The sequence below is a fragment of the Hyalella azteca genome, unplaced genomic scaffold, assembly GCF_000764305.2.
Source record: "Hyalella azteca isolate HAZT.00-mixed unplaced genomic scaffold, Hazt_2.0.2 contig9385, whole genome shotgun sequence".
Taxonomy (NCBI): domain Eukaryota; kingdom Metazoa; phylum Arthropoda; class Malacostraca; order Amphipoda; family Hyalellidae; genus Hyalella; species Hyalella azteca.
This window is the reverse complement of record NW_025939459.1, coordinates 24,820-44,434: the sequence shown is the minus strand read 5'-3', so window position 1 is coordinate 44,434 and position 19,615 is coordinate 24,820. Positions and strand designations below refer to the sequence as shown.

The following is a 19,615-nucleotide window of genomic DNA, read 5'->3' as shown; positions in this document are numbered from 1 at the left end:
CCGTCCCGCCAACTGTTTCTGTCAACTGAGGTTATGTGTCTGATATTTTGCGACAAGTACAATATTTGCCTTAGTCATAACCTCAATATTTGGGCCAGCCATCCTCTTGTTTAAGTGGCCGGTTTTCGTTTAGACCTCTGGGGGGACTTCTGACGTGTGTCTGTGCTCGTCAGAAGTCCTATGGGATCTCGCGCTCCTAGGGGGATTGTTCCTGAGCGCCCCACCGCTGAGCTCGCGGTGTCTGACTGCAGATCTCAGTTGTGGGGTTAAGTTATTATGTAGGTAGGATTCCTTACATTTCCCTTCTCTGTCTCTCTCGTGCGGGCGGCCGACGTCCCGTGTAAGCGACCTCTTGTTCGAGTGTCTTCGTTTCTGTTGCTTTTCACCTGTCCCTCCTTGTCACTTCGTCTCTTTGTGAGATGCTAACGCTGCTTCCTTCGAGCCAGCTTCAGCGGGCTGGACAATTGAGACCTTCCGCCCCTTGTGGGTGATGATTAACTTGAGATTTTGAATAATTGAGACCTTCCGCCTCTTTGGCGATGTTATATTTGACCTTCGGTGCGAAATAGCTTGATAGCTGAAGCGCTAGCAAACCATTATACTACTACTACTACTACTCAATATTTGGGCCAGCCATCCTCTTGTTTAAGTGGCCGGTTTTCGTTTAGACCTCTGGGGGGACTTCTGACGTTTGTTTGTGCTCGTTAAAAGTCCTACTTCTGTGGAATTTCGCTAAAGGGATTGTTCCGTTTACCTTAAAATAGGCTGTTCCAGAGTTAGATTCAGGTTGAAGACATGAACAGAATAGCTTCGAGTTATTTTCAACCTGGTTTGTGTCCGTCTATACGGCGTGTAAGAATCCTTTTTATTATCTTCAGATCGGGGTTTTATTAACATGAGAACGATAACTGCACAATAGCATCGTTAGATATACTTCAAGTTCTAAAGTGTATTGCCTACTTCTTGGAATGCAGTTTATCGTCCTTTTCGATAGTGTATTAATTGGCCTTGATTTGTTTCAAAGCCTTTTCCACGAAATCAATATGAATGTGTGCCCGTAGTCGTAATATCCCAGGCTGAAAAATCTACTGTGAAGTGGTCACGTGTATCTTATATTAGCATTGCTTTCTTCAGTTTGGGTACCACGTTAATATCAGGCAAAGTTCCAACTGTTTGCCAGCCTTTCGTCCAATGTTTCTACGTACCGTGTAGGTATCTTGGAGCATGAAAGGTTGTGGTCTTCTCGCTATTAACGAATTTATCATATAATTTACTTATTTCTTCATAAAGATCTACTAATTTATGTCCCCTCAGGGGGGACTTCTGACGGGTGTCTGTGCGCGTCAGAAGTCCTATGGGATTTCGCGCTCCTAGGGGGATTGTTCCTGAGCGCCCCACCGCTGAGCTCGCTTGGTGATGTTCATCTTGACTTTCGGTGCGAGATAGCTAAATAGCTGAAGCGCTAGTAAACATTTGGCCACTAAACTAAACTAAACTACTAATTTATGCAGTCTCCAATTATACGGACTCCTTGCCTGACGATAGTTCGAACGGATGTATGACAGTCTTTCTTGAAGATCTTCAAACTGCAGACACAATGATTGACCAATGATTATAGTTTAATTGTTGCTCTAATAGTGTACGATAGATATATTATTGTTAATTATTGAAGATATTTGTTAATGGAAAACTTGTTGATGGTTCAATTAATACTGACCATGTTGACGAAATGGCTGCCATTATTTATTTGTTCAACTAAATTAAGTAGAATATTTTAAGGCATTGAGAAAACCTAGACAATTAAGCTATCCATTTTTTGAAGCAGTTTATAGGATTTATACAACTGACTGCACCCGTACTGCCTGCCTTTATGGCTGTACGGGCTCTTGGTTTGCTTGGCCAGTGTTGTGGACGTGGCAGTCCTAAGCCATGCTGGAGGACGTGGCAGTCCTAAGCCATGCTGGAGGACGTGGCAGTCCTAGGCCATGCTGGAGGACGTGGCAGTCCTAAGCCATGCTGGAGCGCCGCCTCACTCAAGTCAGCTTCGGACATGACCGTTTGCCACGTCATTCAATTTGCTTATAATCGGATGCTTTTTCAACTATAATTCAGTAATGAAAATTGATTATGGAGTGGTTATTTAATGAGATTTCGTTGCTCCACAAACGTGAAAATGATCTCGTATAATTTTCTCTTAAGATTATCCATGAAAATCCAGCCATGAGGCTGAAACTCATGTGCATGTACTAACCTTATGTTGCTGAATTGTTTTTAGAACGATTTCTGAATATTCCAAATTATGTCTTGTCAGTTGTCTCATGATTTGTTGAGGATAATGTATCTATGTGGACCTGTTAGCTGACATTATTTGGTGATTAATGTCGGAGATTTACAACCGGGTGATTGATATTGAAGGGCTTATTTCTATGACTTCTTTATGGTCACGTTATGAGAAAAGATCAAACAATCAGGAAATATTTCTCCGATCTATTGTCGCTAATTCCTGAAGCCACCCCAGCTATGGGCAATTTCAGAAGCATATTTACAACTACTTCTGGCCGTTTAGGTTTGAATAGCTGCTGCTATAGTTAAGGAGGCAATCTCGCATGTAGACTTCGTCGAACTAGTGTAAGCGCCAGTTTGTCTTACGCGCTTCTTTGCCGTAATCTAGAGAAATCCCTTAAGGTTTGGTACCGCCGCATCGTATACTATGACACCGTATTAGCTGTCACTTTTTACCCTGACTTGTTGAATACCAAGTCTACGTTCATGGCTTATTTGCTGGAGCGCAAATTTAATCATAATTCTTTAGGACACGCAAGAGAAGATATTTGTAACGTGAAGTATAAAATTTGCGTATTTTACCTAGCAGAATCACTGGCAGCATTGCATTCTATTGGACTTTGGTACGGCTTTTGGGTAGTCGCGACTGAAGATTGATTCGTCCCTATATAACTCGTCATATTAAAATATTACTCGTTTTCACTTGAACTTGCTTACACCAGAAAACTATTGTTATATTCGCAGTGCCACGCGTCCAATATTGGCACTGCACTTGTATTTAACTAAGGCAGCTGGATGGCGTTAGTGTAGTGAATAGCAGGCATCTGTGGCACGCGTAGCTGCTCCCTTACGCTGGAGCTCCGAGCAACTAAGTAATTGCTTCAAATGATGATCCCTTATTTATTGTTAGTCATATGTACCAATCCAGTTAGGAGTCAAATATATATTGAAACGCTGGCACAGCTTTTGTCTACCACTTTCCTTGTGTTTCAGGTGTGAATAAATCCATCGAAGTTAAAAAGATAAAATATCTTCCATTATAACGTCAGCTGAGCATTAGTAATGAACATATTCTATGAGCCCGAAATGTTGAAACATATGGACAAAAACTTTCACCCAGTCGATGGTATTCTATCAGATGGCTTACCAGCTGGACCCAAAAATCCTTTGAAAAATGCATTAAATAAGACGTCATTCAACAGAAATTACGCCCATTAAATGGAAATTTGTAAGGAAATAATGAAAACGTTAATACTTGGGTATCGTCAATTTTGAAAAGATCCGGCCAACGGGCCTATTTTTAGATGAATAAGTCACCTGTTTAGAACAGGTCACGAAAAGAACAAGAATCGGCGACAGCGCCGACATCACTGATGAGATATTATTTCTCTAGAAATATTTCACTTAGTAGTGGCGTCGGAAGATGTCACTTCAGTTAAGTCTGTACGATCATAGAAAAACGAATGCCTTAATCTACTTCAGGAATTGAGCCGTAGGCTCTACATTATTTACAGTTTAAACAAAATAAAGGAATCACAAATGTTAATATCAATTTGAATAATTCAAGTACGTAGTGAATATTCAACATAAATTACTTCGAACTTCAGGTTAAAATGACCTATTCCTCAACTAACTAAAATATTATAAAAATAACTTGAGAGCTCGAGCGATATTTCTCAGGACTTCGTATGAATTGATACTTAAAATTGAACATCCAATATATCAAGGCCTAGCGACGGAATTTTATTATTAGGGCTCAATCAAGAAGACGAGGGCGTATTATTTTGAAGATTCTTCTAAGCAAATGAAAGCTAAAAATATGAAATAATTGACTGCTACGCGACATGATCCCTCCATCAGTAGAATTTTAATTTAGTTTGTATACATCAGAGACTTGCTTAGTTATTCTTAAGTATTTAAGGCCCAACACGTAAGTTATTGAAAATAAATTATTTGTGCTTAAATTAAAAATTGAATGAAGCTTGACAAATCGACATTTGTTTCAACTACAGACAATAAATGAACACAGACGGCTATAATATAAATATCAATCATCTAAAAAATCGATGTAAGACAATATATGTAAATGATGAAACCAAGCTAAACAGCTTCAAATATATGGTTTCAGACTAACCACTTCACAACAATAGTATATATCAGTCTTAATGGATAACTTCACTGCAAATGTTATGGCATACTACCCACAAAAATATCAGGGGCCATATTGTCCAAATAGCGACATACTTTCTTACCCACAGCACGGGCTGAGACCGGATGTATCACTAACACGGCCAGAGCCGGCGAAACCAAGTCAGGATGACACACACTGAACAATGAGTATATCGCTATTCAGACATATTTTTGTTAGTGAACAAGCAAGACGGGCTCAAGCTCTGCAAGCCTAGAAGACTTCCTCAGCTCGTATAGTTAAACGCGACTTGAAGGAACTGCTTAACTAAGGACATCAAAAATTTACATAAGTTGAATTATGATCACAGCCCATGACACGGTGTCTCCGATCTACATTCCTGTGAACGACGTACACGTTTGATAGAACGCTACAGGTGCACCAACAGTACAGTGCGCCAACGTTTGTTGGATAAAACTATGACTTAAACTTTCGATCAAACAAGACGAGTGCGGAAACAATCACTTTTATACGTTTAATCGAATGCTACAAGCCTTAAAAATGTACATATACTAAACATTTGATGGAACGCCATAAGTGAATAAAACATATCTTTCAATCTTAATCGAAAATTACGAGTGGAGAAAATGTATCCCAAAGTACGGCGGATCCCAGAGTTCGCCATGTTACATTTTAGTTTTTCCATAACGATTTAATTTGACGACTTGACCATTAGTGAGGCTCCATGCTTACTTGCTACAAAGCATTACTGTACAATAAGTGCTGAAATGCACTATTGTAGATACTATGATAGAACTTAAAACGAAATATTTACATCATGACAGTTTTGCTCTACATCAACAACATAGTATACATCATTCTCATTCTAATTGTTCATTATTCAGGAATCGACATAAAAAAGATTGTGTTGAATCAGGTCGATTGGAATCTAGTATCACTCAAATGAGATCAACTAATTATTTATCATTTAATTAATAATAAATTTAATAGTAAATAACCATAGAATGGAGCATCAATAGCATCAAAGCTCAAGGTGCTTTTTTTGAGCAGAAGATAATCACCTCCCCACAGTAGGATAATCACCTCATCTTACTAGGATAATCACCTCCGTCTCCAAGATAATACCTCTTATGGAATGGAGAATTTTTGCACGAGGCTGTAACAAATCCAACTGCCTGCCAAAACAGCCAAGTACAATCCTGCAACAATATTATAACGAATTACTACATAATTTATAGTTTCATCAATACATCAACACAAATTTTTTTAAGAATTTAGGCAAAACTATCAGAAACACTAGACCTATTTAACCGGTGATCAGAATTGTTCATGAGTACAAGAAAAGTATTTATGGCTAAAAACTTAGAAACATTGCAGTGTTTAGAGAAATCCTTGTTCAAAGTTTTTTTTTAACAAGGAATCACTAAATAAGCAACCACGTAAATTCCTTTTAGTTAAATATAAATTAATTTTAGTTAAATATAAATTAATTTTAGTTAAATATAAATTCTTTTTAGTTAAATATAAATTCATTTTAGATATATATAAATTCATTTTAGTTATATATAAATTCCTTTTAATTAAATATAAATTTCTTCAAGTTGAATATTAATTACTTTTAGTTAAATATAAATTCCTTTTCGTTGAATTTAAATTCATTTTAGATAAATATTAATTCCTTTCAGTTAAATATAAATTCATTTTTTCATAATTCATTTTTAATAATATAAATTCATTTTTGATAAATATTAATTCAATTTAGTTAAATATGAATTCCTTTTAAACATAAATTCAGTAAGAGCCGAACATACCATTACACTGCAGAGATGTAGAGCTGCTGAAATGCGCGGTATCGTATCCTTTCTCAGCCAAAGACTTTTTCATTTTTTCTTCCAGATCAAGAAGGCTGAACTGCTGAGTCTCCTGCTGCTCAGCCATCAGTTTGTTCAGCTCTATCAAGAAATTCGTTTGTGCTGCCTGAAATTTAAAAATATTCTCTAAATATAATCTCTTTCACACGATATTAAAGTTGAAGGAAAATTATGCAAAAAAAAAAAAACTGCTTCCCTTCAATAAAATTAAATGTGAAACAATTGCTAGAATTAACAGGAGGTAATAAAAGCACCGAACCATAACTGAAGCAAATGATGAAATTAAAAAGAAATAATCATAATGTTCTGTAGATGGAATAGTGCCTCACTTGGCAAGATAATTTATTTATCATTTCATCTGGTCAAACTACAGTGAAGAGTAATTGAATTTTCATAAGCTGACTTAAGAGTGCATGAAAGAATTAGCGTGCAAGTTCAAAATGGTTTGTTAGGAGAAACTAAACAGCAACTAGTACAGGTTGTAGCAACAGATAAGTACTAATGCAGTTAGGTTAAAGTAAACTGCAACTAGTAGGTACTGGTCGCAGCACCAGGAGAGTACTAATGCAGTTAAGTTAACTAAATAATACCTTATACAGGGTGAACCAGAATTAACTGACCCTTTTAATTTGTTTATAAATAAAAAACTAAGAACGTTATGAAGTTGAAACTTGTTTTATTTAAAAGAAGAACATTTTTATGGTAATATTGTATCCTAGTTAAAACATTGTATCCTATTACAATATTTTATTATTGTATTAGTTAAAATATTTATTATGTAGGTATTCATAATATGTATTAGTTAAAATATTGTATGTAATATTGTATCCTAGTTAGTTATTGTATCCTAAAAACTAGGATACAATATTACCATAAAAATGTTATTCTTTTAAATAAAACAAGTTTCAACTTCACAACGTTCTTAGTTTTTTATTTATTAACAAATTAAAAGGGTCAGTTAATTCTGGTTCACCCTGTATCACAAGCCAGTTTGATGCAACTGAAAAATTTATGGAAACATAAATAAATTTACTGAAAATGAATGTGAGATATGTCAGGCAAGCGGCTGAGTTGTCAGACAAAGAAGCATTCAATAGCATGATGCACTATTATCTTTTATAGTACATAATTTTTATTTAATGAAGCAGTTGCAAGGACAAAGTTTGTGATGCAAGGTATTGCTATGAAGACTTTTGTTATATATTAAGTTATTACAGATTGTGATTTATTCATTCTTTCTTCCAATTCAAGAAGTTTAAGCTTATGAATTTCCTCTTGATCGGCAGTAAGCTTGTTTAGTTTTTCAGCCAAAAACTTTTTCATTTCTCCTTCCAGGTCAAGAAGGCTAGACTGATGAGTCTCTTGCTGCTCAGCCATCAATTTGTTCAGCTCTATCAAGATATTCGTTTGTGCTGCCTGAAATTTAAAAATATTCTCTAAGTATAATCTTTTTACATGAAATTAAAGTTGAAAGAAAACTAAGCAAAGAAAATTAAGCAAAGAAAATTAAGTAAAGAAAACAAAGCAAAAAAACTGCTTCACTTCAACAAAATTAAATGTGAAACAACTATCAGAATTACCATTACTAAAAGTACTAAAACATAACTAGGTATATGTGAAAAATTGTTAGAATCAACAGTAATAAAATCACTGAACAATAACTGAATCAAATGATGAGATTAAAAAGAAATAATCATAATGTTATGTGGATGGAATTTCGCCTCACTTGGCACATTAAGTTATTTATCATTTCAACTGGTCGAAAAAAAGAAGAATTGAATATTCATAAGCCAACTAAGATTGCAAGAAAGAATTAGTTTCATGTAAGTTCACAGTGGCTTGTTTGGAGAAACTAAGCTGCTACTAGTACCTACTGGTTGCAGCACCAGGAGAGTACTAATGCAGTTAGGTTAACTAAACTGCACTAGTCCAGGTCGCAGCACCAGGAGAGTACTACAGTGGCGGAAATGGCTATACAACCACAAGGTTTTTTCTTAATATTTTTTCTTGCATAAAAAATACTGGATTCTGATTATACAAGGTTAAACTACATTTAAAAACGGTTTCAACTCGATACCTAGGGAAAATTTTTTTTTCAAAATACCTATATGAGAATTATGAAAATTAGAAAAACCTAGGTGGAAATGGTTATAAGACCATGATGGATTTTTCTTCATTTTAGTATCTTTCTGTAAAAATTTCACGTTAAAAAGTATAGCAAAATGAAGAATATCCTGATTTTTGCCATTTATGGTACTTCTGGAGTAGTTCAGTATCTTCATTTTTATTTTTTTTTCTTAAGTCAAAAAGATGCCAAAGGGGACAAGACTCACAGAGGCCAAGAGGGCGCAGATTTTGACTTTGGGAAATACAGTAGAAGCCAACAGGACATCGTAAATAAATGAAATGCTCAAAAACCATTGTATAATAATTTTTTTGCTAATTCGGACAGCTACAATAAAAACTGCACATTGAACCAACCCCAAAATTAAGGGGACCGCCCTAGCTAAAATTTGAAAATTTTGAGTTTTTCTGTTTCTTATCTCATCTTAAAGGTTGTTTTCTTGCGCATCGAACGGTATAAGTATCGTCCCTGTATGTCGAAAAATGACTTTGTGACAGCTCCTCAAAGGGAGGCGGGTTTTAGGTCCCTTAACAAAACTCTACGAGGATAAATGACGCACTGGTCACTCCACAAAAGCAGCCAATCATGGCACTAATGTGGGCATAGTCTTGTTTGAAAGAGCACTTTCTTACGCATCGATTGGTGGTACACCCATCTTTGTACCTCCATTTTCTACTGCACCACGCCCCATAGAACGGGGGGGGGCGGCCTTAAGTAATTCCTAAGGCACTAATTACGGGGCGTGACTACTAAAACTGCAAGCTGAAGCCAAACCTCTCAGTGCCCATCATGACAGCGACGTGAAAGGTGTGCAGCCAGTTGCTCCATTCCTTCTTTAATGGTTTAAGGCTAAGTTACGGTATCTTGGCTGCGTTGCGACTCTTTTATGTCTATTTAAGTGCCGCGCGGGCAGTCTTTTGGCCGTACTGAAAACCTCATACTGCTCTCACGTCAAATCTATCTCCTCCTACAGTTTTCAAGCTACAGCAATGAGACATATACCATTCGATTTGTAAAGACCAGGCCTATCAACTCTAACATCACTTTTTTGAATTTCGGTCTGGTTCGTTTTTTATATGGGGGAGAAGGGGGGGAGGGGTGAAAAATGAGAAAAAATGGGAAAAATAGAAAAAATGCAATAAAAAAAAAACTAGATGGAAAATGAAAAAATTGATGTTAGAGTCAATAGATATGGTCTTTACGAATCGATTGATACGTGTCTCGATGTTGTAGGATGATATTTGTGGGAGGAGATAGATTTTCTAAAGTACCCCTTTTTAGCCGTTTTCTATGAATTTCACGTTTTCTATCAATTTTTTCGAAAAATTCATAGGAGCAAAATGTTTTTTTTTTTACATTTTACGTATGTATGTGAAGTTTCATGACAATCGGATAATAACTGTAGAAGTTTTCGTATGCTAGGGCAGTCCCCTTAACTGACAGAGATCTTAGGCAACTGTTTTCAGAGGCTTCTAAAGCTGGCGCTACCTATACTTCTATAAAATTGGCCACTGGAGTTTATGTGACAGCACGACGCATCTGTCAGATTTTGCATGACTCAAAGAAATTAAAGTGCATGAAGCGGAAAAATGCCCCTATGCTTAAACAAAAGCATGTGATCAACATACTGAAACTATCTAAAAAAATGTGCTTTGATTATCTTCAGAGATGAAAAAAGTCAATCTTGATGGTCCAGAATCCAAATGGATGGTAATACTATTGGCACTGTAGCCGGGTGGTTATTTCAGTATTTTTCATCGCAAACCAAATCTGTTATTCATTTGTTCACTCAATGCATATGTTCTAATTCAATACCAAATATTTCTCTTTATTTTTTCAGGCACGGGGGAAAATTCCAATAATTATATTATTCATGCATGTGCTTGATCAGTGACATTGTAAAGTTCTAATAGAAGCAGGCAGATTGATATCCAATGCTCTGACAACTGCAATTGCCTTGGTGAGTGCTTGTTAGAATCCATATTGTATAAAGCTTTTAAAACCAGGTATGTTAGTGTTCAGTCAGCTTAATAATTGATTTACTTTATTCATGCTTATCTTTATACTTTGCACATACATTTATCCACTTCTGGCAATGCTTGCTTTTAATCTAAAGAATGTTAATTGCATTTTGCTTCAGTTGCTTTGCTATTTCAATCTTCTAATTTCAATGCTTGCTATTTTATTATGAGAATACCAAACTGTTTTCAATTTACGTATGTGTTCTCCCAATAAGTTGCTGTTATTACCACAGTTTAAATTTTGCCGTTTACCTTGGTTCACTTTAATCTCTTGTGTGTTCTCTTTCGCGTTACTCTTGTGCACTCATATTATCAATTATATTCAAACTAAGTTAAACTTAGTGCTTGCAGCTTGATTGTTTTATCAATACTAAGGGTTTTTGGTTTTTAACAATACATCCATAGCAAGAAGAAAACTTTCATTCACCTAAATTGTTGCCAGAGACTAAAGAACCCGACATAAGCATTCCATAGCGCCGGCAACAGCACCACCTGGACCATGAGCCTGAACTCTTTTCCAAGCGGCAATCAGGTGTTGGTTCGGTCATGGTTTGGGGGGGATTCAGCCAAGAGGGAAAATCAACTCCAGCTATTTTACAAGTGAGACAAGATTCCAAGGCATACAAGCACATGCTATCTCACCATCTTCTCCCTTTTGCCAATGAGAAACATGAGGGATAATAGGTTTTCCAGCAAGACAATGCTTTGATTCATACTTCAAAGTCAGCAAACAAATGGTTAGAAGAGCAGAATATTATCCTGTTGGCTTGGGCAGCGCTTAGCAATGACCTCAATCCCATTGAAAATCTATGGGGCATCATGGCGAGGGATGTTTATCAAAATGAGTGCCAGTTCCAATCTGTGAATGACCTGAGCATGGCTATCCTTAGTTCCTGGGATAAAATTCTTCAAAAGACTTTGGATTATTTAGTACATTGCATGGAGGGTGAAGATGCATTGAGGTAATTAGGCTGAAAGGAGGGAAGATAGCCTATTAAAATGAATGTATGGGACCCCAAAACAGAAAAACCTATCTTGGTCTTATAACCATTTCCAACGAGGTTTTTCTGTCATAATTTCTTTACATATATTTTGAAAGAATCATTTTTTTTTGTATAGCCTTGGAGCCATTTTTAAACGTAGTTTAACCTCATATAATTAGAATCCACTATTTTTTTATGCAAGAAAAACTATTCAGAAAAAACCGGGTGATCATTTAGCCATTTCCGCCACTGTAATACAGTTGGTACACTAAACTGCTACTAGTATACCTACTGGTTGCAGCACCAGGAGAGTACTAATGCAGTTAGGTAAACTAAACTGCAACTAGTACAGGTCGCAGCACCAGGAGTATACTAATGCAATTAGGTTAACTAAATAATACCTCATATCACTAACCGATTTGATGCAACAGAAAAATTTATGGAAACATAAATAAATTTACTGAAAATTAATGTGAGATATGTCAGGCAAGCGGCTGAGTTGTCAGACAAAGAAGCATTCAATAGCATGATGCACTATTATCTTTTATAATACCATACATAATTTTTATTTAATGAAGCAGTTGCAAGGACCAAGTTAGTGATGCAAGGTGTGAAGACATTTGTTATATATTAAGTTATTACAAATTGTGATTTATTCATTCTTTCTTCCAATTCAAGAAGTTTAAGCTGACGAATTTCCTCTTGATCGGCAGTAAGCTTGTTTAGTTTTTCAGCCAAAAACTTTTTCATTTCTCCTTCCAGGTCAAGAAGGCTAGACTGATGAGTCTCTTGCTGCTCAGCCATCAATTTGTTCAGCTCTATCAAGATATTTGTTTGTGCTGCCTGAAATTTAAAAATATACCTGAAATTTGAAAATTATAATCTTTTACACATGAAATTAAAGTTGAAAGAAAACTAAGCAAAGAAAACTAAGCAAAAAAGCAAAGAAAACTAAGCAAAAAAAAAAATGCTTTGCTTCAACAAAACTAAATGTGAAACAATTGTTAGAATTAACATTGATAGAAGTACTAAGCCATAACTAAATGTAAAACAATTGCTGGAATTAACAGTAGGTAAAAAAAGCACTGAACCACAACTGAATCAAATGTAAGAATTAAAAAGAAATAATCATAATGTTCTGTGGAAGGAATACTGCCTCACTTAACAAGTTAAGATACTTATCATTTCAATTGGTCAATCTACAGAACAGTAATAGATTATTCATAAGCTGACTAAGAATGCAAGAAAGAATTAGTTTCGTGTATATTCAAAGTGGCTTGTTTGGAGAAACTAAACAGCAACTAGTACAGGTTGTAGCAACAGAAAAGTACTACCGATAATGCATTTAGGTAAACTAAACTGCAACTAGTACAGGTTGCAGCACCAGGAGAGTACTAATGCAGTTAGGTTAACTAAGTAATAGTAGGTACCTTATATCACAAACCAATTTGATGCAAATGAAAAAGTTACGGAGACATAAATAAATTTACTCAAAATTAATGCAAGAAATGTCAGGCAAGTGGCTGGGTTGTCAGACAAAGAAGCATTCAATAGCATGATGCACTATTATCTCATATATATAGGTAATTTTTATTTAATGAAGCAGTTGCAAGGTTTGTGATGCAAGGAGACTTTCACTATATATCAAGTTATTCCTGTAAGTGGTTTATTCATTCTTTCTTCCAATTCAAGAAGTTTAAGCTGATGATTTTTTTTTTGCTGGGCAGTAAGCTTGTTTAGTTCAATCAAGAAGCTTGTCTGTGAATCCTGAAAAATTCATTGTAAGAATTGAAAAAATTGAACAGGCAGTATCTCTATCAAACCAAAATTGATCAACAGCAAGAAAAGTATGGTCAAGTGCAAGCAGAAAAAAGAATAAGTAAAATCTTTTTGCAGAATTTGATTAAATTCAAATCAGTCTCTATGATTACTTGGTAACACACAAACCCAGTCCACATACAGTACTTTAATGTTCACAAATATATGCATATTGATGTAGAAGTCCACAAACAATACATTGTAACAACATTCTAGTAAGCAACTCTAAAACATGATAGTATACAATCTTGTTAGTTTCTGTTTATTTTTGTAAATGGAATATATAAAAATTGTTTACTATTATTATTATTATTATTTTCATTATAATTATTTGTTCTTTTTATGAAAAATTGCTTTGCAAGAAATGAACTCAAAACAAAAATGTAAATACCTGATATGAGTAACAGTCTCACTGCAATATTTCACCCCTTTTCATTCAATAATAGCTGCTCATTGTTGAAATAGCTGTTCATTGCAAAAACTTCCACCAATTTGAATACCTATAATGTTTTAAATCTATATCAGGATAAAAATGCATACCAAAATACCAATATACAGATTTCCTATACAAATTTGCCAACAGATTTCAATTTTGAACTTCATGAGGGAAATTCATCTTTGTTCAACTGAAAATGAGAAAAAATTTGATGAGAATTTTATACCTATTATATTATATGAACATTATATACTACCAAGAGTTTTAAGAAATCAATAGTCCTGTGATAGTGAAAATTAATCCCTTCAAAGAATAATATATAATTTATTATTTGCAACATATACTATATGAAGTAATAAGCAATTGTGCAAATGAATTTTTGTTTTCCAATTAATGGCTTCGGATAATGCCTATTCATAATATTGGTTTTGGGTAATGCCTTTTCATAACATCAGGTTTGAGTAATGATTTTTGATAATATTGAAATAGGTAACTCAAACATCTAAAACAATGCTAAGGAAAGAAAGCTGTGTTATCAACCTTGACATTTATTTAGAGCCTAAAACTGACCTTCTGTGCTGCAACGTCTTCAAGAATCTGATTCTGTGTAGCAGCAAGACTCTTGAACAAATAATAATTGTTCAGAGTGAAAATTCCAACAGTGATGATGAGGACCAGGGCCATACATGCTAGATAAGGTGAAACTCTCTGAAAAAAGTGTAAATATCTAATAACAATGGTGAAATAAAAATTAAATTTGTTTTGATCAAAATAAAGAAAACTTCAACATATAAATTAATGCTATATATTTCATTGTTAATTCTTTATCTCCAGAGTTAATTCCACCTTTGCTTGATGACTTGAAGGTTAAGATATATTAAAATTTTGTCATTGAATCTACTATAATTTTTCAAGCCCAAAACAAAAATATTTTATGCTCAATATGTTTTTAACACAATAAAGCAATAAAGATGTGCACTCTAGGTAATGATTAAAACTGAAATGTACTCACATAGAAGTCTACTTTCATTGAAGCATACTTTGTTCCTGGCCTGATGCCATACTCTGAATCATCTTGAGATCTTCTCATTGTGCAACACTACCTACAGCAGGCTAGTCTCTGCTCACTAAGTAATATTTTTAAGGGTTACAAAACAACAATGGAACAAGACACTAAATTCAAATGAAAATTATGGCAAAATTTATTTTCATGACTCAATACTTCAAGAATCCATTTCAGTGACTGGATTAACCTTTTGCAGGCAAGTTTCCAAACATGGTCACTAAAATCTCCTACAAAAAAACACCCACCATGGCCCCTGGTGAGTTTTTGTGGCTACATCATCATGCCTCTGTTAATCTTCAATCACTTGACCAACATTCCATACACAGCATTACTCTCCTAATATGACCAAAATTTAAAAAATGAGCTTAAAGGCAAAGTTTTACTTGTAAGTCAAGATAGTTACCTATATCCACATCTTTTTTTTCAAAGATTAAATTAGCAATTCCTATTCAATTATTTAGGATAATTTGATGAAATTGAACTTCATTAAAATTTGACAGTTACTCTTGTATTCTCAAATTTGAATCATAAAAATTTGCTTAGCACAGTAATTGCATTCACCACATTTTTAAACTGCAATTTACTACTCAGTTGTACTCAAATGTGCAATGGGTGCATGCCTGCATTTTTATATGCATTTTTTATATTTCATTTTCAGTTGTATAACTTTCATTATGATTGAAGAAAATTTTTTTTGAGTACATGCCTACAGAAGCAGAGCTTGCATTTGCCGATGATGCAACTAATGATGGTGAGAATGTGCCAGGTGTTTCCAGGGCTGGAAAAGTCCTACTTTTTTCTGAAGTATAGAGGCTCTAATATCATATAATATAATTAGGTATGAAATCTTGCAGCTCTAATGTCATGTGCTTTTTGTATGATTGAAAAAATTGCAATTTGCACTTTGCAAACATGTTGCTTCATAAAATTTTCAACTTCTGCCAAAATATCTTGCAGAGTGCAATAACAATTCCACCCAAATGTTTCCTTCAAGATTGCATAGTTGCAGCAACATCAGAGCAGTCAGACTGCATTATCACATGTTCAGTTACCACTCAAGTGAAGACGAATGTTAGTGTTGCTGGTTTAATAGTTTTTAGGGTAAAATTAGAGATTTAGGGTAACATGTGCATGGGACTTTGTAAATGAGTTTGCAGCTTGTAGATGGCTTTTCATGGCAGTGATTGGAATTCACAGCTTGAAGAAATGGAATCACGGCTAGCAAACCCAAAAAACCATGGTTAAAAAATCCAGTCTTGGTTTGCCAAGTAGATATATTCCATGCCTGGGTGTTTCTGGGACACAAATAAGATCTTCTGGATTCATCTCCCACTGGCAAGACTGACTCAATGACTCAACAAGTTCAGTTATTCAGGCAAAGAAGGAGAGCACTGCCTTGGTCTGAAGTCATGCTGCTCTCCTTCCGCCTCGTATGCGCAACATCCTCAACGCTAACAATGTCTCACAATTGATTAATTTTTAGGTTTATTAAATTGTATTAAATTATTATTATTATATTATGTATATTATTGACCTATGAAAAATTGAAAACTGTATATTGAAAAAAAAAATGTAAGGCAACATTTCAGTCCACTTGGTCTTACAAGACCCTAACATTAAATGTGACCATATGATCCATTTAGTCTTTTGATTTCAAAATATGGATATTGTATAGCAGGCATAGTTAATTATCATTTTATACATTATTTTTGCTAGAAACAATAAGAAGTCTGAGAAATTTGCAAGAAACTCCAGTATTTTAGAAAAAATGCCTCATTCAAGATCAAATTTTTCAAATAAATTTCATGTTTTTCCAACATCCTTGATGTAGGGAAAACATCAAGGATGTTGGGCCAAAGGGCCTAGGTTGTGAGGCCCATGTCCAGGCAGAGAGGCCAGGGTCCAGCTTGTGAGGCCAATGTCCAGGCAGAGAGGCCAATGTCCAAGCAGAGAGACCAATGTCCAGGCAGAGAGGCCAATGTCCAGGCAGAGAGGCCAATGTCCAGGCAGAGAGGCCAATGTCCAGGCAGAGAGGCCAATGTCCAGGCAGAGAGGCCAATGTCCAGGCCCTTTTCCAGGTTGAAAGGCCAGGGTTAAGGCTGAGAGGTCAGGGTTAAAACTGAGAGGTCAGGGTGAAGGCTGAGAGGCCAGGGTTAAGGCTTAGAGGCCCGAGTCCAGGTTGAGAGGCCTGACTTGACTTTGAAGGGTTAAGGTGTTGAAGGCCTTACTAGAGGCCTGTTCACCAATCATGGTTATACGTCAATCATGGTTATTTAGCAATGTGCATGGTGGGTTCCAAATACAAGTTTAGTGATAGCAGTCTGGGTCGTACTTGGGGGCTAGGTTAGACCAGTGAGCATCCAGGCAAGACTTGAACAAGTTTACACTAGGGGTTGGAAACTACCAGCTCAGGAAGGCTATTCCACACGCTCACCACTCTGACGGAGAAAAAATTCATGCAGACCTGGCGACTGCACTGCTCTTTTACTAGTTTTAAACTATGGCCTCTGGTTCTGTAACTGGTGGACAGCTTGAAGAGAGATGCGGTGTTGTAAACTCCGTGGAGGTATTTGTAACAGTCTATGAGATTGAGATTGCCTCTTTTTCTTCTGTGTCTGAGACTGGGTAGGTGCAGAGCGGCTAGCCAAGCTGGGTAGTCTAGGTGGCTAAGTGATGCCAGAAGCTTGGTCGCCCTTCTTTGAACATCTTCGACCTCTGCACAGAGTGTTTTGTTGTATGGCTGCCACACAGAGTGACCGAATTATATAACTGAACAAACACAGGTTCTGTGAGGCAGTCAAAGCTATGATGGATGATACCAACAACTCTGTTGGCTTTGGCGGACATTTGGGCAACATGGTTTCTGAAGCACAGGTTGTTGTCTACTAGAACTCCAAGATCACGTTCGGTTCAACCTCTGAATTTGCAAGTACAGTGCTGTTCATGTGATACGATGCCTCACTCTTCTTTGTGCCAACTTTCAGAACACTACACTTTTCCGGATGGAAACGTAGCAGCCACCGATCAGACCCCGTCAGCAGTCTATTGATGTCTTCTTGGAACACCACCTTTTTGGTGTTCTTTTGCATTGTCCGCAAACAAACCCATGTCACTCTGAATGCATCCAGGCAAATCGTTAATGTACAACACAAAGAGCACTGGTCCTGAGACCAATCCTTGAGGAATACCACTGATGACAGATGCCTGGTCTGAATGTAAGCCGTTCACTACCACCCGCTGAGTACAATTTGTCAAAAAGTTGCTGATCCACCCATGCACCTTCCCACCAATTATGTAGGCCCTTACCTTACTTAGAAGACATCAATATGGCACACTGTTGAAAGCCATTTGGAAGTCTAAATAAATTGCCAGGCAAGGGACTGCCAGGGTTGAGAGGCCAGGGTCCAGGCTGACAGGCTGTGGTCCATTTTGAGAGGCTAGGGTGAAAGCTGACTTAGCTGAGGACCAAGTCCAGGTTGAGAAGCAAGGGTCCAGGTTGAGAGGCCAGGGTCCAGGCTGAAAGGCTGGGGTCCAGGCTGAGAGGCCAGGGTCCAGGCTGAGAGGCTGGGGTCCAGACTGAGAGGGGCTAGGGTCAAGATTGAGAGGCCAGGGTCCAGGTTAAAAGACCAAGGCGGAGATTGAGAGGCCGGGATGGAGATTGAGAGGCTGGGATGGAGATTGAGAGGCTGGGGAGGAGATTGAGAGGCCAGGGTGGAGATTGAGAGGCCAAGGTGGAGATTGTAAGGCCAGGGTGAAGATTGTAAGGCCAGGGTGGAGATTGTGAGGCCAGGGTGGAGATTGTGAGGCCAGGGTGGAGATTGAGAGGCCAGGGTGGAGATTGAGAGCCCAGGGTGGAGATTGAGGAGGAGAAGCCAGGGACCAGGTTGATACTCTCAGACTGGACCACTCACCCTAACCCCGGCCTCTCAAATTGAGAGGCTGTGGCCTGTGGTCCAGGTTTAGATGTAGGGTTCAGGTTGAGCAGGAGGGAATTCTAATTTTGAAGGTTCATACATTAAATTTCGATCCACCTAGGGTCTACCTGAAAGTCTAACCACTACTCTGAAAAAATTTGTACCTACTCACTACTTAAAATTTACCATGTCCATTTTATTTACCGACTTCAATTAAATGTTGCAACAGACTCCCAAAATATTCAATTAGATTATCAACTTTAAGAAGCGTTTGTTCCTTAACAATTTGTCTCTAAGTTAAATTAAGCAAACAAACTAAACGGTAGGAAGTAATAGCGTCTCATGACTAAGACAACACCAAACCGAGTTCAATGTGATGCACACTGCCAGGGACATTCGGAGGAGCAAATGATACACAAACATTCAACACGAATGCATGTCTGCAACTGATTGATGTCCGGTGACCATCGACGCTGCATAGCTGCATTTCTATGCGATGGGGCAAATTATTATTAAAATTAAAAATAAAATTATACACTTAGCGCATTTTTATTCAAAAGGTGTGTATATTTGTTAGTATATGTTGAAATCAACACTCATGTTTTCATTAAAAAAGATCTGATGTTATAATTATTAACTGAGTGGTATGAGTCAATTCAATAAGCCTCATCTGTCATTATTTTCTTCCATCATGGGCAATCTCTTTGTTAGTTGTAATGAACTGAAATGTTTGTTTGCAAATCATATGAACGGTATATTAAGTTCAAGTTATTTAACACTTGCACAATTTCTGATGGAGGTTTAAAATATACTAGGATCTTTACGCCAAGAAACAATTTTTTTACAATCCTTCCAAATTTTGGATGATCTCACTCATCCTCATCTAAATATTTAAAATGTAACTATTTCGTCATTTTGAAGACTCCATTGACTATAGAGCAATCGGTAT

General features: G+C 36.6%; 1 protein-coding gene across 3 annotated transcripts; it reads right to left on the bottom strand.

Annotated features, from left to right (window-relative positions):
• Positions 1–3,535: 3,535 nt before the first annotated feature.
• On the bottom strand, positions 3,536–14,976 carry LOC108680806. Of its 3 annotated transcripts, XM_018169716.2 has the most exons (6): positions 14,699–14,976; positions 14,257–14,394; positions 12,075–12,275; positions 7,519–7,719; positions 6,244–6,409; positions 3,536–5,631 (listed from the first exon to the last, which is right to left on the bottom strand). In XM_018169716.2, the coding sequence occupies exons 1-6, from the start codon at positions 14,774–14,776 to the stop codon at positions 5,561–5,563; spliced, it is 855 nt and encodes a 284-aa protein (XP_018025205.1). In that variant the 5' UTR covers positions 14,777–14,976; the 3' UTR covers positions 3,536–5,560. The 3 variants fall into 3 exon arrangements, with proteins under 3 accessions (XP_018025205.1, XP_018025207.1, XP_018025208.1); XM_018169718.2 differs by lacking the exon at positions 12,075–12,275 and having other exon boundaries at positions 14,699–14,968; XM_018169719.2 differs by lacking the exon at positions 7,519–7,719 and having other exon boundaries at positions 14,699–14,966.
• Positions 14,977–19,615: the final 4,639 nt, after the last annotated feature.

What these genes read in the sequence shown, in the direction of transcription:
- LOC108680806 (XM_018169716.2), bottom strand. Translation starts at nt 14,776, where the DNA reads ATGAGAAGATCTCAAGATGATTCAGAGTATGGCATCAGGCCAGGAACA. An exon ending in CAATGAAAGTAGACTTCTAT is followed by an intron (nt 14,395 to 14,698) that starts GTGAGTACATTT and finishes CACTTTTTTCAG; the next exon opens with AGAGTTTCACCTTATCTAGC. An exon ending in TACATCTCTGCAGTGTAATG is followed by an intron (nt 5,632 to 6,243) that starts GTATGTTCGGCT and finishes ATATTGTTGCAG; the next exon opens with GATTGTACTTGGCTGTTTTG.